At 69.6% G+C, this 27,553-nt stretch overlaps 1 protein-coding gene across 15 annotated transcripts in view; it reads right to left on the bottom strand.

The window, feature by feature from the left end:
* CACNA1B (calcium voltage-gated channel subunit alpha1 B) overlaps positions 1 to 27,553 on the bottom strand; it is a 125,686-nt gene that overhangs the window by 68,150 nt on the left and 29,983 nt on the right. For 6 of the 15 annotated variants that reach the window (XM_036022523.1, XM_036022528.1, XM_036022522.1 and 3 more), the window contains exons 7-20: positions 26,954 to 27,057; positions 24,638 to 24,753; positions 23,982 to 24,038; positions 22,822 to 22,914; positions 21,902 to 22,111; positions 18,925 to 19,037; positions 15,295 to 15,407; positions 13,862 to 13,993; positions 13,624 to 13,696; positions 10,544 to 10,661; positions 9,114 to 9,181; positions 7,592 to 7,698; positions 4,678 to 4,740; positions 423 to 1,181 (exon numbers count right to left, since the gene is read on the bottom strand). In XM_036022523.1, the coding sequence (XP_035878416.1) occupies positions 423 to 1,181; positions 4,678 to 4,740; positions 7,592 to 7,698; positions 9,114 to 9,181; positions 10,544 to 10,661; positions 13,624 to 13,696; positions 13,862 to 13,993; positions 15,295 to 15,407; positions 18,925 to 19,037; positions 21,902 to 22,111; positions 22,822 to 22,914; positions 23,982 to 24,038; positions 24,638 to 24,753; positions 26,954 to 27,057 (2,126 nt within the window). The remainder of the gene's footprint in view (positions 1 to 422; positions 1,182 to 4,677; positions 4,741 to 7,591; positions 7,699 to 9,113; positions 9,182 to 10,543; positions 10,662 to 13,623; positions 13,697 to 13,861; positions 13,994 to 15,294; positions 15,408 to 18,924; positions 19,038 to 21,901; positions 22,112 to 22,821; positions 22,915 to 23,981; positions 24,039 to 24,637; positions 24,754 to 26,953; positions 27,058 to 27,553) is intronic. The other 9 variants (XM_036022529.1, XM_036022534.1, XM_036022536.1 and 6 more) reach the window with 3 other exon arrangements.

Raw genomic sequence — 27,553 nt, 5'->3', positions numbered from 1 at the left:
GGAAGAGGACGTTGCCCTAGTGACCCCGCCGTGGCCAGCGCAGACTCTCTGGCTGGTGGCTGGCTCTGGGTGGCGTGTGGCCAGCTGGCGAGCATGGGGCCCGCTGATCTGAGCTCCGGGCTCCGCGGACCCCTGCCCGGGCCCCTCAGCGCTGGGGGCTCCTCAGGCCCGCCCACTCCTTCCTCAGGTTCCGCGGTGTCCCCTTCCCCCCGGGTACTTGGTCTTTCCCAAGCCGTCGTGTGCCAAGCCAGCCCCGACAAGCTACCAGGGAGCCCTGTCTTTGTCCTCAGCCCTAACGTGCAGGCTGGCTCTCAGGGAGCGGTTCAGGCGGTTTCCAGTCCCCTCACCCCGGCAGGACGGGCACCGCCCGGAGGGGGCGGAGACAGAGCGCAGGGGGCGGGGCAGGGGACGCGCTCACGCACTGGGGCTGCGGGGTCGGGGACTCCTTCTCCTTGTCCGCGTCCTCGGCCTCGCCCTCCTTCTCCGCTGCCTCCTTCTCCGCATCCTCGTGCACTGGCGGTGCCCTGTGCCGACCCCGGTGCCGCCGCGCCGGCTCCTCCCGCTCTCCGGCTCCGGGACCCGGCCGGGGGCCACCACGGTGCCGCGCGCGCCGCTCCCTGCCCGTGTCCGGCGCGTGCCGGTGCGCGCGGTGGCGCCGGGGCTCCCGCTCGGCCGCCTCCTCCGGGGAGCCACGCCGGTGGTGGCGCCGGCCGCCCTCAGGCCCCACTCCGCGGCCGCGCTCACTCCGGACCTCCCGGGCCCCTGCGGTCTCCTTGCTGCGGCTCCGATGCGCTCGTGCCCGTTCCTCCCGGGCCACGGGCTCCCCGCCCTCCGTCTTTGGGGCATCGGCCCGGTCCTGCTCCGACGCCGGGGCAGCGGCCTTGTCCTTGTTGCGGTGCCGGTGGTGCCTGCGAGGTGGGTCCGCACCGTCCACAGCTTCCGTGCCCTCCGGCCGGGCCTTGCCCCCAGCCGATCCCCTCGCACCAGGCTCCACCACAAGGGGCCGGTCCAGGTGCGTCTTCATGTCGGGCCGCAGGTGGCGAGAGGTGGCGAAGCGCAGCCGCTCCTCGGGGTCCAGCTCGCTGTACAGCGCCTCACAACTGGCCCGCAGGTTCTGCAGCCGCAGCTGGCTGGCCCGCTGCTCCCACACCGAACGCGCCTTGGCCGAGTTCTGCTGCCGGCTGCGGGGAGATGGGAGGTGAGCGCCCCCTGCACGCCCCCATGTCTCCGCCTCGCAGGGGAAGCCACAGATGACACACAGCGATGGAGGGATGGGTGGCGGAGTGGGTGCATGGAGCAGGCGGGTACAGGGGCACAGGAGCCCTCAAGACCCCGGCAACTGATGCAACAGGGCCGGTGGGCACCCAGGGTAACACTTCGCCCAGGGGGGCTCACACGCGCAGGTGCTCGGGTGCAGGGGCGGGGCAGGGCACAAGGCCTCTCCGGAGCCCTGGACACTGGCCTGAGGCCAAAAGGGACGGGGAAGTTGAGATGATGGGCACCAGCATGAGGTGGCAGCCAGGCCCCCAGGACAGGTGGGCTGCTGACCAAGAAAGCCAGAATGGGGGGTGGAGGGGCGTGCAGATGGGTAGGCCCAAGGGTCAGGCTGGAGGCCAGAGGCCAGGGGCCCTGCAACAGGAGGGCAGAGCTGCCCAAGGCGGGAGCTCTCCCCTGCACCTCCCAGAGGCTGCCACTGTCCAGAGGGACTGGGGCCAGCAGAGAGCACAGCCCAGGGAGCGGGCACCGGGGTGCGGCTGCCCCCTCAGGAGCAGCCAGGGAGCCAGGCCTGCCCCTGGGAGGGCAGCCCCATCAGGGAGACTGCCACTCAGCTCGGTGCCTGTCTGCTCGAAGGAGACACAACCCCCCGTGGTCACCAGTGCCCTGCTCTCTCCTGGCTCCATGGAGAGCACCCCCACCCCCCCCACAGGGAGAGCCAGAGCAGCCTTGGGAGTGACTTGGGGTCCCTGCTCAGCCCTCACTGGACAGGCCACCCGGGCCTCGACCCTGCCCACCTCCTCTCAGTGGGCTTCGCACCCAGGAACGTGGAGAGACCTGTGCATTCTGGGTCCTTTGCTGAGAAAACCTCCAAGCAGGCGACCCAGGCCCCTCGGCCGAGCAGACCTCTGAGGTGGGAGGGTCACCCTCTGTCCCCAGAGGTCACCAGACCACGTGGGGGCGGCGCTGGCAGCCAGAGAACAAGGACAACAGTGACATCTGTGTTGCTCAGTGGCCCACACTGTGCCCTGGGCACTGGTGCCCACCTCCTACGACCCCACAGCCACCTGGGGGTCAGGTGCTGTTCCCACTTCACAGATGAGGACACAGCCCAGAGGGCGCGACCCTCGAGGGTCCCACCAAGAGTCGCTGACGGGCCTGGGACAGGACACTAGGGTCTAATGACGGGCGGCCTCGGCCACAGACACACCTGGGCTGCAGCCTGAAGGGTCCCCCGCAGCCCGGCCACCAGCTGGGGGGGGGGGCCCTGGCACCATGGGGACCTGCAGAGAGAGGCGCCCGCTGGCCTGGACAACGTGGAGGACACGGGCCCTGGCCCTCGGAAGGTGAATCGGGGTCCCCGTGAGGGAAACCCTCCAGGGCAGAGCGCAGAGCACCTGTCCCTCACCTGGGGGCCCGACGGGGGAGGGAGGGGGCAGGGTGACATGTGGGGGACCCGTGTGCGCCTCTCCGGCCACCTGCTGACTCACGCCCTTGCCTGCCGCCCCAGGCCCTGCCCCTAGGCCCCCTGCAGGAAGCTCACCTCTTCTTTCTTGGGCTTCTACCTGGAGCCACGAGGGGCCCGCCCACCCTCCGCCGACACCACAGCGCAGAGCCTGATTCTGAGCGCGGCCGACCCGTGTGAAACAAAGACAGCAGGTGGGGTGCACCCGTGTGCAGAAGCCTCGAGGGTGCTGGCCACTGCCTCAGCGCCCCCCGTCACCCCAGACGGGCCCAGGCCTGGGCCACGTGCTCAGCAGGCTGGCTGCTCGCTCAGACTCAGCCGCGGCCCCGAGGTCCAGCTCTGCCAGGACAGACAGGCCCCAAAGACGGGGCAGCAGTGGCTGCCGAGGGACCGGCTGTGCCCTCCACCCCCGAGGTCTGTTCCCGCCCAGGAACCAGCTCAAGGTCCCAGAGTGGGGGACTGACTGGGCTGGACGGGAGGGCACCGTGGGGCTGGTGGTCCCCCCTCGAGAGTTCTCCAGGGAGCAGGGCCCACGGCATCCTGCCGGCCCGGCCTGCAGGTCTCCGCCTCGCTGCGCCCCGTGCTGCCCACGCTGCCTGCAGGCCCGGTCCCAGCTGAGCCGCCGGCCTCCCCTCTGGACGCGCACCGGTCTGTGTGTGGCCTCGCTCCCTCCCGGCATCTGAGTCGGCCGCCGGCCCCGGCACTGGCCTCTCTGCACCAAGTGTGCAGGCAGCGCGGGGGTGGGAGAGCGAGGACCACTGCCCTCGGCCCTACAGGCCAGGGCAGCTACGGGCTCCAGTCCGGGCAAAGTCCTCAGGGACAAGGGCTCAGTGGGCGGGGCTTCGTCCTGCAGAGCTAAGGCTGCCGGTTTGATTCCTGCTCAGGGCACAGGCCTGGGCTGCCGGTCTGATCCTTGGTAGGGGTGCCTACGAGAGGTAACCAATCGGTGTTCCCTCTTCCTTTCTCCCGCCCTCGCCCTCTCTCTACAGACAGAGCCTCTCACAGAGATGAGGGTGCTCTGAGGGTCGCATGGAGGAGCTGCTCCCTCCGTGTCCTACGCCCACCGGCAGGCGCAGCCCACCTGGGCGCCGTGCCTGCCTCTGGGCCGTGGCCCCGCTTGGAGGTTTCGGGGCCGAGAAGCCCACTCGCCCGCAGCGGCTGACAACGCACAGCAGCCAAGCCGTGACACCGTGCGCCCCTCCGTCCCCACCTCCCTCCACCTGCCAGTCGGTCGCCCCACATTCAGCTTCCTCGCCCTGGGAGACACCAGGGCCCCAGCAGCCAGCAGCTCTGGGTGCCTGTGGGGGACTGAGCCCAGCTCGGCGCTGGCCGTGGGGACAGCAGGGGCCACTGCCACCACCAGGATGCCCCCCCCCATCTGGGCAGCTGGACTGTCCCTGGCTCCTGCCCGGACTCCCCACCACATGGCCTGACCTCACCCTAAGGGGGAAGCCCTGGGGTGCAGCCTCCCAGGCCCACCTCCCTAGCCACCTGGTGTCGCCCCAGGAGGGCAGTCTGGGGTCCCCGTGGCTGTGCCTCAGGCCCTGCTGATCTCCTGGGAACCTCACGACTGGGAGCAGCTCTGCTCTTGCTGGGACGAGGACTGCACGAGGCTCCCAGACACGTCCTACCCCAAGGAAGGGCGGGACGGGGCAGGAGGGCCCCCAAGGATGCCCCAGGGTACACCAAGGACCGCACCCCCTCACAAAGGCCACCAGGAGACCCGAGACCCCAGAGTGACGGACGGCGCACGGACAGACAGCAGACAGGAGGACAGAGACCAGGAGGGAGAGAAGGAGGGGCCGGGCTCGGAGCCCGACGCCTGTGAGCAGGACCCGGGGACGCCGGGAGGCGCGCCCACCGTCCCTGCCAGGCTGCGGGAGGCTTGCCCGGAGCTGCCCTGAAGCAAATGACTGGGGGCGGAAGCGGAGTGAGGAGGGAGGTGTCTGCGTGCAGCTGCCGGGAAGCGAGGGCGGGGGCCGCAGCGAGCGACTCACGGTGAGTTTGCGCTGGAGACGGACGAGCTGCGCGAGACAGTAGCCCGAGTTTGCTTTACAAAACTGCACGTGCGAGACACAGAACAGAACAGACGGGGTGAGGAGACCCGAGGGAGCGCTGGGGCACACGGGCACGCGCGGGAGCCGCGCAGGTCAGCGTGCAGGCTGCAGTGTGCGTCTGGGCGGGAGGCCAGGGACGCTCCGTCCGCAGGGTCACCGGCCGCGACCTCGGGTAAAAGAGAAGTTGAGAGAGAGCGAGCGTCCAGCACAGAGGGAGGCTGGCGTGCACCCGGCAAACCCTGGTGGCGGGAGGGCAAGGGCGCGTCTCGGGGCCGTCTGCCGCAGCCGGCACACCTGCCCCAGGAGCGCAGAGCCGGACCCTGCGGGCTGGGCTCCGCGCGGCTGCCCTCCAGACCGGGGGCCGCGGGGCAGCTGGGCGCTCGGCGGGAGCGGAGTGGCCCCTGGGCCCTGCTGCCCGCCCCCTGCGCTGCCCTCCCCCAGAGCGGCCCTCGGCCCCAGCTCCAGGCCACCGGGACCCTTCCCAGCGCAAACAGGTGACATCATCCCCAACCCGAGTTCCCTCGGGTGTGCCTCCCTCCATTTCCAAGGGACTTTCTGGAAGCTTCTCCAAAGCCAGCTGAGAGAAGACGAGTGCCCTGCACCATCTCCCCTCCCAGTGGCTTCCCCAGGGGAGGCCGGGCACTCTCGGCGCCTCCTCCTCAGGGCCGAGGGCACGGGCATTTGTGAGGAGCTTGGGCAACTCACCTGCCTGGAGGCCTTGGGGATAAGCAGGGGTGTGTGTGCAAGAGAGTGTGTAAATCGGTGTGTGACTATGTGCCACGTTTGTGAATGAGTATGTTAGTGGGAGTGTGTGAGGGTGTGGTGTCAATGTGAATGTGTGTGAACATGTGTGTGCAGGGTAGATGTGAATGTGTGAGTGTGCAAATGAGAAGGATTGTGAGTGTGCAGGGTAGGTGTGAAAGTTTCTGTGAGTGTGTGTGGGTATATGAACATGCCGGGTAAGTGGGATCTTGTGTGAGCGTGACTGTGTGTGTCAGGGGAGATGTGAACATGGGTGAGTGTGAACATGGGTGAGTGTGAATGTGTGCCGGTGTGGGAGGGTCGAGTGGATGTGAAGGGACGTGAGTGTGTGCGGGGGTGCACGGCGGCAGTGCCCCCGCATCGTGCTGGTGAGGCTGAGCACAGAGACCGGCAGAGGACCTTGCCCGCCTTGGCGTCCCTTCCCTCCCAGGAGCCGGGAGTGGCCGCCCTGAGGCCGGAGACACCCCCGCTCCCACCCCTGCCCCCGCCCCTGCAGCCTCCGAGGGGCGGGTCCCTCTGAGGCAGGACTCTGGCTCCACCCCTGCCCCCTGGGGCAGTGCCTGCACCCAGCTCCCCAGAGCACGGACAGGAGCCTCCCGAACACCCAGGACACTGACGGTCCCCTCCATGCCCAGATGTCACAGAAAGCATCCCACCCCGCCCCGCCCCCACTCCACGGGCCACACAGCTCGACAGGGAGCAGGGTCAAGGCGAAGGTCCCTCGGGTGGCTGCTCTCACCCCCACAGGCGCTGTGTGGAGGGACCCTGGGCGCGCAGGCCCTGCCCGTCCAGTGACAGGACTGAGCTGGAGGACAGGAAACGAGGGGGTGGGGCAGACGACAGACAGACACGGGGAGCAGGGAGCACAGCGCCGCAGGGCCCGGACCCCCGCTGCCCACACACGCCGGGGCAGGCCCCGCCCAGCACGCGGCATCTCTGGTGACCACGGAGGACCCACCGAGTGTCCGACAGAGGGCCGAGGCCGGGGCCGGCACCCCGGGGAGCCTGCCAGGCCGCACAGGAGCACGGGCCAACAGCAGGCCGACCCCTGGGCCAGCCCAGGGGCCCTGGGAGGTGGGGAGGGTCTCCCAGCAGAGGTCGGGCCACAGCTGGCGTCCTGGGTGCCCGGGTGTCACGGGCCCCAGGACCACGGGGCTGCTGTGCTGCCTGCTCGTGCCCGTGCACACTCACCCACTCCCTCGTGGGTGTGGACACACAGGACACACACACACACACAACTGGACACGCACAGTCTCAGACCCGTGTCCCCCACGTGACCCCACGGATACAGCGGCCGTCCCAGTGCCAGCACCACAGAAGAGCGGCCCCGGCGGCGCTGGGCCCGGGGCGTGGCCAGGCAGCGCGTCGGTGTGCTCTCGCGGTCACCCGTGCCCAGGCCGGGGGCCAGGGTCTCCCGCCACGGGCTGACCTTGCCCGGCCCTCGGCAGCCCTCGTCCCCGGGCCACACGCTCGGTCCCCCCGCCGCCCAAGTCCCTCAGTGCCCCCCCCTCGGGCTTCAGCCGCGCGCCCGGGGGCCCCGCGGGATCTGCGGGTGACACGCCTCCCCCCAGAGGCGGGGCCCCACCCTCACCTTCACTCACCACGGAGGCATCTCCCTGCCCGCCGCCCAGCTCCCAGAGCCCAGGGGCGTTAAGTCTTTCACACTAAGTCTTGGGGCCGCTGACACGCCACCAGCAATCGCTTGGTTCACAAAACACGTGCTCTGGAAAGCTGCACGGAACCCGGACGGAGCCCGACTCCTTCCCCCCCACGCACTGCCTCTGCCGGGGGGCACGGGGGCGGGGGGGGCAGAGCCTCCCAGGACCGTCAAGGAGCGCCCACTGCCACGTGAGGGCGCCTGCTGCCGCGTCCCGCGGCTGCTCCCCCTGGGGGGCCCGCAGGTGCTGCCCCACGAACCCTTCGCCCCTGGGCCCCTGCGGGAGAGGGCGCCACGACCCCAGCCACGGCCGCCCGGGGCGGGGGGGGGGGGGAAGGGCCTGTCCCGAGGAGCTCCAGCCGAGGCAAGGGGCCTCCAGAGGACCGCCCTGCGGGGGCCCCACCGCCACCACCCGCCCACCCTCCAGAGCCTTACGCGGCAACGGAGACGTTTGTGGCCGACATGGGGCTGACTTCGGCCACTTCCTTGGCCTTCTGCAGGGCGAGCTTCTGGTTGGCTGCTTCTTCCATCTCCTCCTCATCCTGTGAGCAGACAGAGCCACACGGCCGCGCTTCAGAGCCCACCTCCGGGACCAGGTCCTTCCTGTCCTCGGAGCCTGGGGCCAGGCTGAGGGCTCCCGTGTGAGCACAGCCTGCACAGGCGTGTGCATCTGTGGCACAGCACCTGGGCCTCCTCGGGCCAGAATGCAGACCCGGTCCTCCCCAGGGGCCCCCGCCCCAGAGCTGCAAGGGACGGCCGGGGCTCCACTCCTGGCCCGCACTGCCCACAGGAGTGGTCACCTGGAGGACATCTAGCAAGGGCACCTCGCAGCCTCTGAGCTTTTCTGCCTGCCCACCCCCCGTCCCCAGCTGTGACTCTGAGGGGTCCCTCTTTGCTGCCCCCACACACGGGCAGCCATTTGCAGCACCTGGCCCTGGGTTCCTTCCACACGAGTCCTGGAGACGACCCGATGGCTCTGTGTCACGGGGAGAGGGGGCTGGCAGGTGCCCGTGTGTGCAGACACGGTGCCCCGCCTCTGGCCCCGACCCCACGCCACGGCGCTACGCCCACACACGGTGCTCCTGGGGTCCAGACAAACCACTCCAGGCTGAGGTCACAGGCCCCGGAGCCCCATCGGCCAGTGGGCTGCTCACCGCCCCAGCCCCGGGCCTACGGGGCTCCCCAGAGCCGGCGCTCTCCACGCGACCCACGGCATGCTGCCGGCGGCTCTGAGGCTCACAGCGATGGCAAAACTAAGTCCCTGTGAGCGGGCCGTCCCCAGCAGCACCACGGGGCCGTGCGGATGAAGGCGACCGAGCAGGGGGCCGTGTCCTCTGAGGGGAGCCCCAGGGGAGGTGTGGGGAACTGCACCCCCGGGCTCAGGGGCCCGGGGAGCGGAGCACAGAGGCAGCCTGCTGGGGCGTCTCACATCAGCCGGGCAGGGCGTCTGGCTGGGCAGCGCCTGCCGAGAAGGCAGCACCAGCTGCTCCTGCTGGCCCGGAGCCCGAGAACAGCGCCTGACCCCCCCACTCCACCACCCACATCTGTGACCAACCCTGGGGTCCCCTCACCACCAGGGACAAGCACAGCGGTCCCCGCACATGGCCACCTGGAGCCCCTGACCCTCACATGGCTCCTGCCCGGCGGCCAGTGCAGCCACTCCCACTGCTCAGGGCCTGTGTGGGCCGCTCCTCCTCCGGCCACACTGCCCCTGCCCCTCTGGTTCGCGCCCGGGCAGTGGCTTCTCCCCCAGGGCCCCTCTTCCCGGCACCGGGGCCCCCCAGGCTTCCTGGGGCAGCTCTCCCGCCCCAGCGACAGCCTAACTTCGCCCAGCCACACCCCTGGACAGCGGCCCCACGGGCTCTGAATCTGCGCCCTCCTCCCGGCGCTCTGGCCTCCCGCGGAGTGACAGGGCCACCCCCACCCTCTGCGCCAGGCCTGCGGGGCAGGTCCCTACCTTGGTCAGCTCCTGAGCATTGGCAAGGTTGTCCACGGCGATGGCCAGGAAGACGTTCAGCAAGGTGTCTGGTTGGCTCCAGGTAAGGAAGGGAACCCTTCTATGCCGACTCTTCCCCGCACGGCCGAACCTTGCCTTCCCTGTGGAAAGCAGGCCCCAGCCCCCAATGCCCACCACCCTGCAGCCTCCCGCCCTCGGCGTCCACACGCCCCCCCAAGCTGCTGGCCCCTGGGCCAGTCGCCCCAGACGCAGCCCGGAACCACCTCCAGGGCCCATGGTGGCCCCAGTTTTGGCCGCACCTTATACCACCGTCCCCAGTGCCCCTGACCTCCCAGGCCCCCTTCCCCCGCACAGCTCTTCGGGGTGACCTCCAGGCCCCCGCTTAGAAGCCATGGGAGGGTCAACTCGCCCCCGCCCCCCAGGAGGCCCCTGGACTGCCTCCTCCTGTCCCACCCCCCCGTTTCTGGCCACCGAGAGATGCCTCCCAACAAACACAGTCTGCCTCGGCGGCGGCACGGGCCTCCCCCACCCGTGGGTGCCGTGGGCAGCGGCCACGTCAGACAGGCAGACACACCCGTGCTGAGCCCCCATCCCCGGTCAGGCTCACGGACGCCGGCCACGCTCTCAGTCCCTCTCGTGGCACAGGACACTGGGCGCCCGGCTCCAGGCACCTGGCACCTGGCCCACCGAGAGCCCAGGGGCCCGAGACCCCGTCCCACCACGCCGCCCTCTCAGGGAGGAGGGGACAAAGGCCACAGAGTGGGGAGCTGGCCCAGGGACCAGGAGCACGAGGGGCCGACGGCAGGTCCGGGCACGGCTGCCCTGCCCGAGCTGCCCCGCCCGAGCTGCCCCGGACCAGACCCTGCTGTGCTGCTGACCGGCGTCACCTCCAGGTCCCTGTCCCTGCAGCGCCCCCTCCACGGCTCACCTCTGGGCTCGCCGTGCCCCTGGGGCAGCACCCTAGCCCTCTGTGCTGCGCCCACACACGGTGCCTGCAGAGCCAGGCCCTCCAGGGTCACCTCGACCCCGGGGACCGCTGACACTGGGCCGGGCACTCCCGTCCCCAGCAGTGAGCAGCGCCCACAGTCCTGGCCACCACACACGGCTCGGGGCCCGGGGCCCCTGAGCAGCGGGCAGCTCCGTGTGGGACCAACAGCAGCAACGCTTGCTGCTCAGCCCCTGCCGGCCTCTCAGGCCGTCGCCTCACAGGGTCCGGACGGCACTCTGAGGCCGAGCCACCCCCTCCCTGAACCGCCGGCAGCCGTGGGCGCCCGTGGGGCCCTTCCCATGCCCAGGGCAGGACCAGGGGAGCACAGAGGAGCACCGAGGGGCAGATCCGACCCCAGGTGGGCAGGACGGGGACCTGCTCGGGCAGGGTCGGAGTGCGTGGCCCACGCCGCCGGCTGGCCCCCGGCCCCACGGCAGGATACAGTTCCCGAACAGCGTGAGGACGATGAAGTAGAAGGACGAGAACATGCCCTTGCTGACTCCGCCCTGCGACTCGATGCCGTGGTACATCACCGCGTTCCAGTCCTCCCCGGTCAGGATCTGCGGGGGCGACACCCGCACACGCTGCCCCCACAGCACCGTCCACACACGCACACACGCCATCAGCACGCACACACGCTTGCCCCCGAGGGCGCCCTGCACGTAGGCACACCGCTGCCCCCACACGCACAGGCACACACGCACAGACACGCACGGACACGTGCACACACAGGGTTTTGGGTGACGGTGCACCTGGAGGGCAAGGGGGCCGGGGTCCCTCCACAAAAACCTCCAGACGTGGCTGCTGCTGGCTCAGCTCTCGGAAACAAGCACGCGAGCGGTCTCCACCCAAACGGGCCGGAGCTCCACGCAGGAGGGAGGGCGGTGGCAGGTCAGGGCCGTGAGGCCAGAGCCTCCCAGGTGAGGACGCTGAGGCTCCTGGGGCCGGCTGCGTGGCTGGGCAGGTGCCGCGGGCCTCTGACCCCCTTCCCGCCGCCCCTGGGCCAGCAGCGGGCTGAGGCCGCGAGGGTGGCTGGTGCAGTCCCTGCCCCACGAGGAGGCACGCCCCCTCTACTCACATCTCGGGAAGTGTGGGGGTGAACCAAGGCCGTCCGGTGTCCCCTGCCGGGGGCGGAACACCTGTGCACCCTGCCGTGTGTGGGTCAGGTCCCCACCTGTGCGTCTGGCGAGGGCCCATGTCTGGAGTTCGGCTCCGCCCAACAGCAAACAGGACCCACCGGCCCGCTCCTTCCACCGCCCACGCCGCTTCCGCCCAGCGTCCCACGCCCACCAGGTCGGCACACAGCAGTCTCACGGGGACAAGCCTGGCCCAGCGCTCCCGCACCCGCCTCCCTGCTGGCTGCACCTCGGGGCGACGTCCACCAGGCCACGCGTGCCTCCGAGGCTCCTGGGTGCTCCCAGAGCGGGTGTCCCGGGCCCTGCTCCACCTCCTCACCCCCCAGCTCCGTCACGCCCTGTGGCAGCCCGGTCTCGGAGGGAGGGGACATGCCACCTCCTGCGTCCCCCCGCCGCCCAGTCCCCACCCCCCGGGGCCGGGCCACGGCCCTCTGCTTCTGCCCCACTGTGCGAGTTCCCCGTGTGTTCTGGTGTCCGCCGGTCCTCTCTCGGGGCTGCTTCTCAGAAACATCTTCTGGTTTTCCCTTCACTACTAACTTATTTTTATAATAGAAAAAAGTTTAATATAGTTAAATGTATCTTTTGTGGTTTCTGCTTTCCGCACCTCAAGAAACTCATCTCCGTCCCGAGTTCATAAAGATATTTTCGTTTTCTTCGTCATTTCACGTTTGGTCTCTCACACGGAGGGTCGGACAGGCGGGTCTGCAGGCCCTGCCCCGTGCACCCACTCTCCAGCACGCGCCCCCGGAGTGCGCCCTCGCTGCGGCCGCCGACCGCCTGCGTGGACGGGGCCTCCCCGGATGTTCCTCCTCCCCTCCCAGCCCTCGCCGCGGTGGCTTCTCACAAAGTCCTGCTGGGTGGGCGGCCCCTCCTGAGCCCCCGGCTGCCCCGGACACTGGCCCTCCACAGGACGGAGAGGCGGGCTCCCAGCACCGTCCCGGGGGTCTTGGGACAGCAGTGCGGTGAAGCCGCCGATTCAAGCAGGGACAGCTGCCACCGTCACCGTCACTGTGGGAGGGTCCCCGTCTGTGAAAACGCCCCTCCCGGGCCCGGGCCCCCAGGCCCTTCGCCCGCAGCGCGAGAGCTCCCCTGCGGAAGTCTCGCCTAGTCCCCGTAGCGCCGTTTCCTGGTGCCGACAGCTTTGTTGCTGCTGTGAAGGGACTCTCCCGTTTGGGGTGGGTTTTCTAAGTGAATGACGTCGTCACACACGAAAGCTGTGTCTGTACGCTGCCAGTGCACTCGGCAACACGGGCGGATTCTCTCGCTTCTGGTTGATCTTTTCCTGTTTCCTACGTGAATAGTCACATCATCTGCAGACGGTGCTGGTGCCTGCTCCCTTCCAAACCTCCTGCCGTTCTTTTTCCCGCTGCATCGCCTGCAACGGCCTGGATCCTGGGCACCCTTACTTTTACTGGAATTATAACTTTTTTAGTCTGTCTGAGTTCTCCAGAGAGACAGAACTAGGAGGAGACACACGACGAGGAACCGGCCGGGAGGTCCCGAGGCACATGGTCCGCAGGAGGGGGGCCGGCACCGGTCCCAGGCTGAGCTTGGGGACAGGAAGCCAGAGGCCCCGCCGGAAGGCTTCAGCCCGTCTGTGCTCCTGCATCTCCTGACTCGCAGGCTAGTCCCACCCACACACAGGCCCACGGGACACGTGGGGGGCGGGCACCCGCCGACACCCGCAGCCGTCACGCAGCCGTCCCTGTGACGCGGCCGTGGTCTTTGCAAACAGCTGCCTCGTCGGGCTCTGAGTCACGTGCACGTAACTCAGTCGTTTCGAGTGTCGGATCCAAAGGTTTTGCTGGTGTGTTCGCAGGTGTGTGCACCCACCAGCACGGTCCACCGCAGAACGGTTTCATCCGAAAACGTTTTCATCAGAAAAAGGGGCCTGTGCTGAGGAGCTGAGCCCGGCCCAGTGCACGCAGACGGCGGCGGGCCTCCCCTGAGACCCGGCTCAGACAGAGACCAACCCCTGCCCCACTCCGCTCAGGCCGCCGCCCCGGGCATCACAAGGGGCAGGATGGCCGGCACGGTGGCCCGCGCACAGCACGAGCCCCGAGAGGGCAGCGTGTCCCGGCGGGAGCCCTGCCAGAGGCTCCCGGAGACACGGGGGGGCGCTTGTGGGTGCGAGCGGACTGAGGGTGTCAGGGTGCTTTGCTGCTTTATCCTCACAGGAGGGAGGGCAGTTCCGATCCCGGGGCCTCGGGGCTCAGAGGGCAGCTGTGGCTGGATGCCAGGGGCTGCCGGACAGTGGAGCCCTCGGGGACGGTGTCACAGGACAGGGGGCCTGTGAGCTGGTCCCCACCTGCTGTCTCGCGTGTCTCGGACGTCGGCCATCAAGGTGGCGCGGGGAGGCTCAGGAGGAACAGGACGGGGGCCTTACCTGGAAGACAGTGAGGATGGCAGCGGGGAAGGTGTCAAAGTTGGTCGTCGGCGTCTCGTCTTGAAAGTTGAACCTGAGGAAAACACGTCTCAGGAAAAGGCAGCCCCACCAGGAGCCGGGAGCACCGGCCCCCCCGGCGCCAGCTCTGGGCACAGGCCGCATGCAGGCCACGCTCCGTGCGGAGGCCTCAGGGGGGGCACTGCCCCGAGCCGGCCGCCCGCCCCCGTGGGCCACGTACTGCCCCCCAAACAGCTGCATGCCCAGCAGGGCGAAGACCACGATGAACAGGAAGAGCAGGAACAGGAGGCTGACGATGGACTTCATGGAGTTGAGCAGCGACACCACCAGGTTGCGCAGCGAGTTCCAGTACCTGCCGGGGCAGCCGGGGCCGCGTGAGGGGGGCGCTGCGTCGGCCCACGGGGCAGGGCCCCCTCGAGGGCCGCGCGCACGGCCGCCCCTGCACTGACCCCCGGCCAGGGGAGCAGCGGGAGGGGGCTGCCAGCCTGGCCTGCTCCCCTCTCGGGCTCTCCCTGGGGTCCCCAGCAGCCCCCCCAAGTGCTCCTGGAGGCCAGACCCCAAGTCCCTCTTGATGTGCTGGCCCCCCCAGCACACAGGCCCCCGGGGTCCACCGACAGCCGTGCTGCTGACCCCTCAGTGATCAGTCCCTGCCAACTGCTGCCCCCGGGAAATGGCATCAGCCCAGGCCCCAGGCGACAGGCCAAGCGCTCCGTGGGGTGCCAGGACCCTGCAGCCACGTTGGCACACCGTGGGCTCCACACCCAGCTGCTCACGGGCACAGAGCCTCGGACACTCGGGCCAGCGGGGCCCTGCTGTCTGGACTGAGGACTGCAGACCGTGTGGCTGAGAGAGGCGTCTCCTGGTCCTGCCCCTGCGGCTCTGCGGGGAGGGTGGGCCCCGCCCAGCCGTCCCCACTGTCCGCACCACCTCTGCCTCCTCTCAGGCAACACGGGACGACCCGCTTCGAGAGTGACGCAGACACCCAAGGGGGCCACACTGGGGCCAGGGGCCAGGTCGGCTCGGCAGCAGGGCGAGGCGGACAGTGACCAGCGCCCCTGTCCTCCACTCGCTGGGAAGCAGCCGCCCGTGAGAACGGCGAGTGGGGCCCCCACCCTCGAGAGAGGGCTCAAGACAGCAGGGGCGACGGAAGCCGCCTTTTCTATCTCGGTTATCAGGCAACTTCGGCGAACGAGACGGCTCGGGCCCAGGCGCACAGTCCGACGACACGTCCCCTCTGTCGCTCTGTGCGCTCACCTGCCCAGTCTCGTCTGCTCCCGTCACCATGCACCCCCCTGCCTCTCTGACGTGCCCACCCCCGGGCTCCGGAGCCACCGGCCACTGGGAGGGAGCTAATGCGGGCAGAGACCCCTGGCGGCACTGGGGCCCGTTGGTCGTGGGGCGGGGGGCCCAGACAGTGGACGTGCCCTGCTGAGGCCAACGGGGAGCAGAGCCGGCCACTTGGCCGCCTCTGGGTTTGCGGGTCTGTGTCCGTGTGTTCACGGGGCCGAGAGCCGCGGGAAGCGGTTCTCAGATCGAACCGGCAGCAGGCACATTCCCAGAAGCGAGCGTGTGGTGGGGCTGTCCTCCCCACGGCCCCCGAGGACCCCAAGGGGACGCCCCCCACGCCGTGCCCAGGAGCCCGTGGGGACCTACTTGGTGACCTTGAAGATCCTCAGCAGCCGCAGGGCCCGCAGCACGCTGATGCCGAAGGAGGTCCCAGGCTTGACGGCGGCCCAGACCACTTCGAAGATGCTCCCCACAATGACCTGCAGCAGGGGTGGGGTGGGGGGGGTCAGCCTCTGGGCCACGCGGCCCCAGGTGTGTGCGGCGGCGCCGGCCGTACCAGCCTCACCTGCGGCTCCAGCACCCGCCCCCTGGGAGCCGCAGAGCCCACAGGCCCAGTGCCTGTGCTCCCCCCAGCCCACCCGTCACACCGCCCGGAGGACGTGGGACAGAGTGACAGCCGGGGCCCCGCGTCTCCCTGACACTGTGGGGCTGGGCCGCCCGCCTCAGACAGCTGGCCTCTCCTGGGCGCAGCCCTGCTGCCCTGTCCACTCCTGAGCTGTCCTCTCCTGGTGCCCAGAGGCCAGCGGGCGGCATCGGGAACTCCTGTGGCCAGCCTGCCCTCAGGTGTCCACCCCGTCCATGCTGGGCCTGCGGCCCGGGTCCCCACTGTCCTCACAGGCTCCACAGGGGGCTGTCCCGGCTGGTGTCCAGGTTGAGGGACCCCCAGAGGACGCACGCAGGGCCCGGGGCACGGCAGGCCCCTTGCCAGCTCCCCCTGGACCGGACGCCTCGCTGGCCGCCGGGCCCGCGCACTCCTCATGCTCAAACGCAGCCTCCAAGGCTGGTGTGCAGAGCCCAGACGTCCAGCCTCGGTCCCTCACACCCCTCGTGCCCGAACTTGGCCTGGGCATCGCCCAAGGGCTCAGTCATTTCCACCTGTCTCACATCTTCCTCCGGTCGGTCGGCTTCCGGCTTCCAGCAACGTTCTCACCGCACCCGAGAAAGGCGTCCAGGCAGAGGCTGGCACACCACGGCGACCTGCCTGCGGCCGCCAGCAGCCCACAAACCTGCTCGTCAGGTGCAGGGGTCACACCAGCCCCGCGTCTCCCCGAGTGCACAGCTGTGAACCCCGGACACTAATGTGTCTTTCAGGGTGCCTCAGGTGTGTGCCCACGTCCCGGCGCGCTGACCGTTCGCTGCCTGCTGCGACCAGGGTGGCGCAGTGGTGGGGCAGGCTGCCACAAGCCCACCTGCACCAGCAGCTCACTTGGTGCTCACCCCTGGGTGTACCCCCGTCTCCTGGGGATGGGCTGGACCAAGGGACTCTCTCCAGCAAACAGAACGTGACAGAGTGACGGGATGTCACCTCTGAGGTGAGTCACACAATGACCATGGTTTCCCCGGGGTCACCAGCTGCAGCCCCAGGGACACCCGTGTGACCAGGGGCCCAGGCTGCCAGCGCCTCGGGGGCTGGTCCCCTGAGGCACATGCTCGGAAGGGAGCTCCCGACCCCAGTGGAACCCACGAGAGATGCTGGGCCCGGACCCCACTGAAGTCACACCCCGGGGCCTGACCCAGCAGAATGACAGATAATGTTTATCCTTTTAAGGCACTAGGCTCTGGGGCCGCGAGTTACACCTCAAGAAGAGCAACGTGGGTTCTGGCAGCGGAGGATGAGGCGCTGCTGGCACGACGACCTGAAACGCGGGTGAGGTTTTGGAAGCAGAGGAGGGTGCCTAGGAGCCTATCTGTGAACCCGAAAATGCCCAGCCTGGCCGCGTCGGACCCTGACACCGAGGAGGGGCCCTGGGGCCAGGGGGTGGCCAGGGGAAGGGCCCCTCGGTGCCGGCAGCTAGGACAGCCCCTCAGGAGCCGGCAGCCTGTGCCAGACCCAGCAGGTGCGGACGAGCGGGGAGACTGCCAGGCCGGGGCCGACGGGGCCGCCCAGGCCACGCGAGAGAGGACAGTGACGAGGAGAGGGCTGTCACGTACAAGGAAGCTGGGACTCGCTGGATCGGGAAACACTCGGCTTCTCCCGGCAGCAAAGACCACGAGCGCCAAACGGAGGGACGGCACGGTCTGCCCTCTGTTAGCCCCCAGCCTCGCCCGTCGGGGAACAGCCGGGAGAGGCGGTGAGGACGTGGCGGAGGCGGGGGGGAGGGACCGTCGCTTCCACGGACGGTGCTGGGAACCTGGACCGAGGTCAAAGAAACCAGACGGCCGTCCCCCACGGCACGGAAGAACAAACTCAGAATGGGCTGGAGACTTAAACCTCAGACTGGAAACCACAAACCTCCCGGAAGAAAACACAGACAGTAAACGCTGACTGTGACCTCAGGAATATCTTTTTCCTGATGTATCTCTGAGGGCAAGGGAAACAGAAGAAAAGAAACAAGTAGCACCGCTGAACCGGAGAAGAGACTTGCCAGTGATACATCCTACAAGGAGTTAACATGCAAAACTTACAAAGAACCCATACAGCTCAACACCAAAAAAATAAACAATCTAATGTTTAAAATGAGCAGAGAAGCCCTGGCTGGTATGGATGGCTCCGTGGACTGAGCACTGGCCTACAAAGCAAAGGGTTGCTGGTTCGATTCCCAGTCAGGGCACATGGTTGGGCAGCAGGCCAGGTCCCCAGTGGGGGCGCACGAGAGGCAACCACACATTGATGTTTCTCTCCCTCTTTCTCCCTCTCTTTTTCCACCCCTTCCCCTCTCTCTAAAAATAAATACATAAAATCTTAAAAAAAGATAAAATATACTTTAAAAATATAAAAATAAAGATGGGCAGAAAACCGACCTGAATAGACACTTCTCCAGAGAGGACCCACAGACGGCCACAGACACACGAAAAGACACTCAACATCACCAACCCGAAGGCACAAACCGAAACCGCAGCGAGACGCCACGCACACCTGCCACAACGGCCACCACGGGTGAACCCACAGACAGCGGGTGCGGGTGCAGGTGTGGGCAGGGAGAGGAAGGGCGCCTGCGTGCACTGTGGTGGGCGCAGCCTGGGCGGCCGGGGCTCTCCTTCCCCACGTGACGGGGGACACCTGCCCAGGGGCCGGGAAGCCTGGGCCCCGCCCCAGCTCCCCTGTGCTCTGGCCGCGCGGCCCTGGGCCCAGGAGGTGTCGGCGCTGGCGACTCAGCCGTGCGTGAGCGTCCCAGGTGGCCGGCTCACTGACATGTGGGCGAGGTGCGCGGTCCCTGCCGGCCCCAGGCCCGCCCGGGCTGCAGAGAACTCTGCGGGGGACGCCCGTCCTTCCTTCTCGCTCAGCACCTCCAGCGGTCAGAACGCGGCCTCTCGCTGGGCGGGTGCCGGCAGTCCGGCTTGGGGCTCTCTCACACCTCAGACGTGGGTCTCCCTGACCACAGAGGGCAGTGAAGGGCCCGGGGCCCTGCCGCCCCACCCCACAGAGAGGGCAGCTCTGGTGTGCCCATCTGTCCAAGGCTGGGATGGGGGGTGGGGGTTGCGGGACCACAGCCCCTGACCTCTGCCAGGGAGAGGCCACGCCCTCTGCAGGGCAGCAGCGCATGGAGAAGGTCTCGGTCCCAGGCCCAGAGGGGCCAGGGCCTCTTCAAACAGGGCGGGGGGTGGAGCCTGCAGAAGGCACCCCACCCGCTGGGGCCTGGCCAGGGCGGGCCTCCCTCTGAGGGCTGCCGACCACCTGCTGGCCACGGAGGGTGGAGGAAGCTCCCCAGCAAGGGTCCAGCCAGACCCCCCGGGGACCCCCGCGCGGACCCCTGCTAAGTACGGCGTCACACTCACCCCAAAGTCAAAGCAGTTGAAGGAAGACCGGAAGTAGCTCCTGGGCCCCAGGCCGTACATTTTCAGGGACATCTCTGTGAGGAAGAGACCCAGGAAAACAAACTCTGCAAAGTCTAAGAGAAGCCGGAGAAGAGGGGGGTTAGCTCGCGTCCTCCCCCCACCTGCTCCAGCCCGGACTGCGGGTGCCAGGCCCTGGGCCTCGCAGGGTGGAGCTGGTCTGCAGCCCCTGAGCTCTGCAACCTCCACCAGGACGGGAAGGTCGAGGGGCCGGGGGCGGGGGGGGGGGGGGGGGACGCAGACAGGTGCTCGCTGCAGTGTGCAAGGTGGTGAGTGCCTGGTGCTGCAGGACACGGGGGCAGGCTCAGAAATGAGCTCCCGGGACTGGGCTCAGCAGTGAGTTCTGGGGCACGGGGTCCTCTGGGCGCCCCAGGCAGATGGCTGCCTGCCCAGCCCCTTCCCTGCCCCACACTCTGACGGCCGGTGGAGTCCCCTCTCCAGAGGCTCCTGGTCCCTCGGGACCTCCCGAGGCACCACCTCAGGACCTCACAGCACCCAGCTGGGCTTTAACTCTGTTCACGGTTCACCCGCCGACCAGCAAGGGTCTCTGCAGCCTCCGCACCCCGGCTCCGGCCAGTCTGGCACTTGCTCTGAGCCACACACAGAGGTGCCTGCAGCTGCTGCCCCGGCACCAAAGAGGGCAGCTGAGAGCTGGGCCGGGATCCAAGGCACAGGCACGGCCCCTGACCCAGCCTGAGCGGAAGGAGGGTCTGAGCCAGAAAAAGGAGGCCGCAGACGGCAGGAGATGCGGCCAGCTTGGCCACCGGCCCCACCAGGGGCCCCAGACGCCAGCTCAAGGTCACCGCCTGCCACTCCAGTGCTCGGGTGCAGAGTGGGAATCCGCTCACTATCTCAGGCAGCTGGCCAGGGGCAATGCAGCCTCCAACCCAGCTCAGAGCCTGCGGTGGGGCCCGGCGCGGGGCACCAAGGCCGAGAGGGGATGCGAGGCGCCAGCTCAGGGTGGTCGCCAGCCTAGGTTCCCCAGGGCCTCTGGACCTCCAGCAGCTCCCGGCGAGACAGAGGATGGGTGAGGGGCCCCGCACTCCCTGCCATCACTGTGCACCCCAAAACCAGCATGCTCCCCAGCCCTTCACGCAGCACCATGCTGAGAACCCCGCAGCACCCGTCAGGGGCACGCCTGCAGCAGCCCGGACCCCAGACGGGCAGAGGCAGCGTCTGCGCTGCCCGCCGACAGGCACAGGACCAGGTGGTCCGGGCAGGGCCCCCCCCAAGGCCTGAGGACGCGGACCATCAGCCCCGGGGTGCAAGCCTGGCCTCTGAAGCCGGCAGTGTCCCCCCCGGGGCTCCCATGCTGGGCATGTTGGCCAAGCAGCCCCCCTGCAGTAGCCGACAGGCCAGTGTCAGAGGCACGGATGCCCATGGACCCTCAGGTAGGAGCGGCTCAGGCTCAGTGCAAGGAAAGCTGCCACCAAGGCCCGACACTCCCTGATGCCCGGCAGCAGGTGCGGGTGGGGGCTGGGAAGGCTGAGCCTGGCCAGCCCCGAGGTGCAGCTCACAAGGCCCAGCAGCCTGGAGAGACCCAAGGCTCCTGGGCACTGAGGCCCAAAGCTGCCGCCATGATGTCAGAGAGGTGCAGGCGCCTGCCCCCCCAAAGGAGCCCAGGTCCTAGGCAGACAGGCCGCCGACATGGGACTTCCAGCCACCTACAGGGGCCCAGACACCGGGGCTGCCCAGGTGCTCGTTCTCTTGCCCCGGAGCCTGGGAGGGCGGCCTGCAGGGGCCCGGCAGGAGGCACGGAAGCTGGGACAGGGCCGGGGGGGGGGGCCATTCCTGCTGGCATCCACCTCCCATGCTCTTCTGCCGTGTGCCCAGCCTCCCGCCTGAGGCCACGAAGCGGTGGTCACGCCCTCATCCCAGGGGCGCCCTCACCCTCCGGAGCGGCCTGCCAGGCACGCCCAGGGCTCCCTAGCCCGCCCCGCACCCACTGGGAGCCTACACCATGTGTCTGCGGGGGGCTCGCCGGGCCCCTCCTACACCTGCTGCCTCTTCCCTTCCCGGCACATTTCAACACAGACCCCCACGCGGCCCAGCGGCCCACGGGGCCGTCCAGCGCACACGAGCCCTTCAGGGGCCGCCGGACCTCCACTGTCCCACAGAGAGGCGTGCGGCCGGCCTGCGGGCACCAGGACTGGCAGCCCGGAGGGTTCTCTGCACCGAAGGCTCTCCTGGGCACCTCAGGGGCTGCGAACACACGGGGCTCCGCAGAGAGCAAGGCCCCCGGGAGAGCCCCAGGCCAGCCCCACTGCGGGAGCCACTACAGCTACCGGGGCCGGGCGGGTGCAGCAGAGCCCGGGGAGCAGGGCAGCGGCACGGCCCGCAGAGCCCTCGGGTGGGAACGGGAACGGTCCCCCTCAGTCCCTGGAGGAGGGGAGGGGCCCCGCCCCCAGCCAGCTCCCTCTTTGCTTTGCTGCCTTGGACGGGCGCCAGGGCCAAGCCGTGACACACTGCGGCAGATGGACACACCAGGCCCGGCCGGCAGGAGGAACGTGGGCACAGCCAGGTTAGGCTTGCTCCTCGGGCGCGGCGGGAGGGGCCGCCTCGCAGCAGGAGGGGACGAGCAGCCCTGCGCCCCCCTGGCCGGGGCTCTGAAGGCCTCACGGCGGGGGGGGGGGGCCGGGTCTGCCAGCCCGGCTGCCGCCCGGTCGTCCCTGAGCTGCCTCCCCAGGGGGCCGGGCCCTCCTGGCCTCTCACTCCCCAGTGGCTGGGGGTCTAGCTGGGCTCCCAGAACACGGGCCCAGCTCTGCAGGACCTGGGCCGCCTGGGACGGGGGCCCCTTTGTCAGTGCAGAGACCCTGCCCGGGGCGTTCCAAGACCAAAGCCACAGCCCAGGAGCCCCGGCTGTGGACCAGAGGTGGCTGGGGAGGAGGCAGGGGCGGCGAGGCCGGGCCCGGCTACGTACACAGCGCCGTGGTGAGCCGCTGGGGCTGGTTGTAGTGCACCATGGCCACGCACAGCGTGTTCAGGGCCACCACGCACAGCACCACCCAGTAGAAGCTCTGGGCCTTCACCATGCGCCGCACGAAGAACCGGAACATCTTCTCCTTCCTGCGGAAGTAGGACGAGCCCTCCGTCTTCCCGCTCTTGAGGCTGGCTCGGGCGAAGGGGGACCCTGCGGAGACGGGGGCTCGCTGAGGACGGCGGGGCCAGCGGCCCAGGACCCGCTCCCCACTGCCGAATGCGCCCCTCCCCCCCCAGTAGGGACACGTGCCACTGCACCCTGCGGTGGGCCCTAGCCCTGCCCCCATTGCACAGAGGAGGGCCGGGGGCTCCAGGGCTGCTGAGCTCTGGACGGGAGGGTGGGTCCCCGCACCCCGGCCACCTACCGAGAAGGCAGCCCCTGTGCTCCCAGGCCGCCCTGGCCCCTCCCCATGGCCTGGGGAGGCCGGCTGCCTCGGACACTCCCTGCGTGTCCACCCCAGGCCGGCAGCCCGGGGGGTCATCTGGGACACGGGAGACAGACAGCAGGAACGTCTGGTCCCTGCAGAGTTAGTGACACCTGCGGCCCCAGCCCTGGGCTGAGACAGACGGCTCCCCGTCCAGGGGCACGGCAGAGCCCAGAGCAGCTGGTGGGCCACGCCGCAACGAGCCAGCCAAGGCCAGCTGTGCGCACCCCTCGGCTGGAGCCCCCGCCAGAGATCTGAGCGCCAGCCCGAGAATGCTGGGCTTCCCGTGGCACAGCGGGCCCAGGGCGACCTGGCCTTCGAAGGGTGGGCAGTGGGGAGGGAGGAACGGGGCCTGGGGAGCTGGGTGGCCTGCGCGACAGGCAGGGAGCTGGGCGCACAGAGCCCTCGCGGCCGCAGGCCCGAGGCGGAGGCTCACCTGCAGCACAGAGGTCCGGGAGCCGGTCCTGGCCCTCCTCCGCGTGGATCAGGTCGTTCCGGCTCTTCTTGGCGGCCGCCCGCTTCAACACTGCTTTAGACGAAGGGCAGGGGGGCCCCTGAGCCGGAGCCGGGGCCCAGGCTGCCCCCCTCCCCGGTGCGGGGTGGAGCGGTGTCTTTCAGCTGAGGACCCCTCATCCTCCCGGGAGCGGGGCCTTCCCCGTCTCCTGCCCGGAGGCTGAGGCGAGGGACGGGACGGTTCCCGCCCCGTGGGCCCTCCTCCGTCCTCAGGGCGAAGGGACAGGGGCTCAGAGGGTGGGCCCCCTGGTCCCTGCTCTCCACAGCACCGTCCGCGGGGAGGGCCTGCTGCCAGCGTGCCAGGAAACACCGGCTAGAGCCAGGCCAGGCCTGCAGCCGCCCCAGAGCCGCACTCCAGGCCAGGAGGGGCCAGAAGGGTCTGCAGACCTGCTCGCTGCCCTGGGTGGGGCCCAGCCGACACCGCGGGGCAGGGGCCTGGGCCGACCTGAGCAGGAGGTGGAGACGGCAGCCGCCCTGCCCCCGCGGCCCCCAGCTGTGCTACATGTGTCTCCGTGGCCACCAGGGCGGCGCCACTCCAAGCCGTGGGACAAGTCCGGCTGGCGCAACCCCGCCGGTGAGAGCTGCGGGAAGCAGCGCCCCCCAGACGCGCCGTGACAACGGGAAGGGATGCTCTGGTACCCGCTGAGCAGGACGGCCAGCAGCAGCAGGGCCGCCTGGCTCTCGGGCGCCTGCACTGTGCTGAGCGAGGCGGAGGGGCAGCGTTCTCCGTGTCACGGTGGGGCCCCTGCGTGTCCACTCACTGAGTCACAGGTAAGCTGCCACACCAGACAGCACGGGCTGAGACCACGGCCGGCGTGGCCGTGCCGTGCGAGCCCACTGCCAGCCTCGGCCATGCTGGTCCACGGCCCACAGCTCGCCGGGAACACGCAGCCAAAAGTCACAGGGCTTCCCTCCCTCCCTCCCTCCAGGCAGGGCCCTGCCAGGCCTGAGGGCGTGTGTGCCGGACGGGCAGGCGTGTGGCCTGGCAGACAGTGTCACGCACCAATACGCATGCGTGCACGGTGGCGCTGCCCACGGGCGCCAAGCTCTCTTCCTGGGGAGCAAGCACCACCCGGGACCTACCATCCAGAGGGGACTTCTCCTCCGCGTTCTTGTCCTCCTCGGCCAGCATGACCTCCTCTGGGGGCGAGACACAACCTCAGTCGGAGCCTCCGGTCCCCCCCCCCGCCCGAGACTGGCGAGGCCCAGCCTTCTCAGAAACCTGTGGGGCCCACGGCTCAGCCTTTCTACCAGGAAAGATGCCCCCTACGTGTCCCCCAGGGCCGTGCGTAAGCCGCCCCCCTGAGCACAGCCATCCCACGAGGCACTGCGGGTGCCCCGCCCAGAGGCAGGGATGCTGGCCTGGACTGGGCGAGGGGGTCAGGAACCACAGGTAACGTGGGGCACAGAGCTGGGGCGTGGGGGGCGGGGCTCAGGTCAAGGGCCGGGCACTTGAGTGTGACGGGCAGAAACGAGGGGCAGGCTGGGCTGGGCCCCGCCTTCTGTGACCAAGGCCAGTGTCCCCGGAGCCGAGAGCCACCAGGTGTCACACCTGGGTGAGCAGGAAGGAACGCCTCCTCCCCGCAAAGCCCTTCAGAAACCTCGGCCACCCTCACTAGGTAGTCTCGGCCCCCCCCCCCGCCCCCGCTGCCCCGGGGCCGGGGGCCCGCTGGCAGCCAGGAGACGGGGCCCGGCAGGGGGGCCAGGGGCACAGCGGCTGCCCGGCTGCCAGCTCTCACCGGCCTTGAAGATCCACTCCAGGTACCCGTTCAGCTCCCGCTCGATCTGCTGCTGCCGCCGCAGCTTCAGGAAGGCCCGGCGGTTCTCCACCCGCTCGCGCTCCTTGGCAAACTCACTGCGGGGCGGGGCCGCAAGAGGCGGGTCAGGGGAGCGGGACACACGGCGGGCCGGCCCGCGGGTGTGCGACCCCACGGGCGAGGGGACCGGGAGGGGCTGGGACAGAAGGAAGGGGCCAAGGGCGGCCCCTCTTGGTGACCCCCACCCCGGCCTCCGAGCTGAGCTGCGGACGGCACAGCCAGCCCCTCCTGCTCAGACGCCCCCGCCCCGCACTCAGGGACAGCACCGGCAGAGGGGCCCAGAGGGCAGGAATTGGTCCACGCCCCCCTGCCTGGAGCAGGCCTGGCCCTGTGCCCTGCTGATGAGAAGCCCCGGAGGGGAGCCCCCGCTGGGTCTTCCGCTGGGGAGGACAGGCAGGTGGGAGCAGGGGAGAGGGTCTGGGCTGGGGCAGGGCGCAACCAGAGGAGACCTGCTCGAGCCCACCAGCCTCCCCTGGAGCCCGGAGCTCACAGGGAGCCTCCAATGTCCCAGCCACCCCCAGCCCTCAGGCTCACAGTGCAGGGGGGAAGCCCTCTGTGGACACACACACACACACACACACACTCGTGTCCCGCCTGGCCCAGCTGTCCCAGTGCAAGCCAAGGGAGGACCCGGCTCCCCTAGGGGCGGGCGCACACCCCCCCCCCCACAGCACAGCCGCCTGCTCTCAGCCACGAGGCCGTGTCTCTTCCAGGGAGAGCAGCTCTAGGCTCAGAGCTGGGGCCTGGGCCAGCCTCCTGGCACTCAAGGAGAGCGTGGCTCTGACCAGGCTGACCCCTAACCCGGGCCAGGGTGCCCCAGGGCCTGAGCAGCAGCTGCAGGGTCCCCAAGGTTAGGAGGGCCTGAGGGCAAGGGCAGGGCCGCCTGAGAGCCACCAGCAGGCCCTGCCTCTGCAGCCCGCAGTTCTCCGGTTCTCCGAGGTGCGAGGGGGCGAGAGCCGGGTGGGAGGAGGAGCAGGCTGAGCCTTTGTCCCCCCCCCCCCAGGCAGGGCAGAGGTGCTGCTGCAGGGCGGGCTGCCAGGGAGTGTGCCCGGGGGGACCCCACGCCGTGCACTGGCCCCTGGCTTCAGGGGCCCCTATCGCTGCACTGGACGACAGTCTCGGGGTCCCCGGGCGGGACCTGGACATCTGCCGGGGGCCCTGCTGAGACGATCGGTGAAACCGTCCCGGGGCCAGGATGCCAGCAGGGGCTGGGGCGCCGGGTGGGTGCAGAGCGTTCCCACGCGTGCTGGTGCCGCTCAGTGGGGGGGGGGGGGGGCGGCGACCAGGGCCAGCCCCCAGGCTCTGCCCGCCCCAGGCCATCCTGCCCCTTCTCCAGGGGACCCGGCTCAAAGCTGCCGCCGCCCCCTCCCCACCGCGTCCCCGACTGGAGACCACGCCCCTCACGGCCAGGCTGCCGGCCCCCCCAGCCCTCTCCCCACCCACCACACGCATGCCCGGCTGAGCACACGCAACACGCCGGCCCCTCTCCGCCTGGGGCCCCTCCCTCCTCCGCCAAGCTCATCCCTGGTCGCCTGGGGTCTCGGTGGAGATGTCTCCCCCGCAGGTGCCTTCTCCGAGCCCAGGCCTCCTGTCTCGGACCCTGCACTCTTCCAAAGATCTCTACCTGTCCCCAGGCCTGGGCTTTCAGAGACACGCCGGCGACCATCCCCCTCTCAGGACAGGACCGTGGCCAGTGGCACACGCCAGAGCCGGAGCACAGAGGCCGGCCCCCACCACTGTCCTTCCCAGGCCAGGACGCCCTCGGGCCCCAGGCCTCCCTCCCAGCCCACCGCAGGAGCCCTGGCCTGGGCAGGAGCCCACGCAGGCCGGAGGGTGCTGTGCATTCCCGCTCCCTCTCAGTGTGGGGTCAGGACGCACCCTTCCCTCGGAGGGCTCCCCGCCTCGCGCCCAACCCCCCCCCCCCCCCCCCCCGTCCTCTCCTGGGCTCAGCAGAGAGATGACGGGGTCAGGGTTGGGCTGCAGAGCCCGCAGTCACGGAGACTCAGGGCTGCTCCCTCTGTCCCCTGGCCCCCACCGCTGCCCCAAACCCACCCCGGACCCAGTCGGAGGCCAGCTCGGAGGCCAGGGATGGGGTGGGACGGTCGGGGGGGGGGGCGGTGGCAGCACAGAGAGAAGCTGGCTAGATCTCAGGACACGCCGCCAGGCCAGGGCCCACCCCCGAGTCACACACACCGTGTCTGACACCACGCCGGGAGCGCAGCCCTCACGGCCTCTTACCCCGAGAGCACGCCCAGCACCAGGTTGAGCATGAAGAAGGAGCCGATGATGATGAGTGGAATGAAGTACAGCCAGTTCCAGGTGTTGCCGGCGGCATCGTTGGTCTGGAAGCGGGAGGAGACAGGGAGGATGGGGACGAGACACGCAGCCCTGGCCACGGAGGCGCCCCGGCCCTTGTCGGGTGCCTGGCGGGGCCTGCAGTCAGACCTGCCCGCCCACCCTTCCCCAGAGCTCAGTCCAGACCTGGGGGTCCCGAAGGACCAGAGACCCTCAGCGCCTCCGCCACCGCCCAGCACGCCGGAAAGCCGAGGAGCAGCCCCCGAGAGCAGAGGCTGCCGGAGGGCTGTCAGGGCTGCCTGCCGGCCTCGCCGGGACGGCCCGGTCCCTCCCGGGCTGCTGCCTGCGAAGACCGCAGGCCCCAAGGCCCAGGTCTGACCTCCCATTCGCAGCAGCCTCCACGGCTCAGGGGCGGGGGGCCCGGCCACCGTCCCCTGGACCGACAGCAAGACTCCAAGTTCCCGGAGAGCGTTCTGGACGGGTGCCTGGCCCGAGACAGAGCCCACACTCGGGTGTGGGCCCAGCAGCTGAACGCAGGCACGG

This window comes from Phyllostomus discolor, chromosome 3 (assembly GCF_004126475.2).
Source record: "Phyllostomus discolor isolate MPI-MPIP mPhyDis1 chromosome 3, mPhyDis1.pri.v3, whole genome shotgun sequence".
NCBI classification, from domain to species: domain Eukaryota; kingdom Metazoa; phylum Chordata; class Mammalia; order Chiroptera; family Phyllostomidae; genus Phyllostomus; species Phyllostomus discolor.
This window is presented reverse-complemented; position numbering and strand designations above follow the sequence as displayed.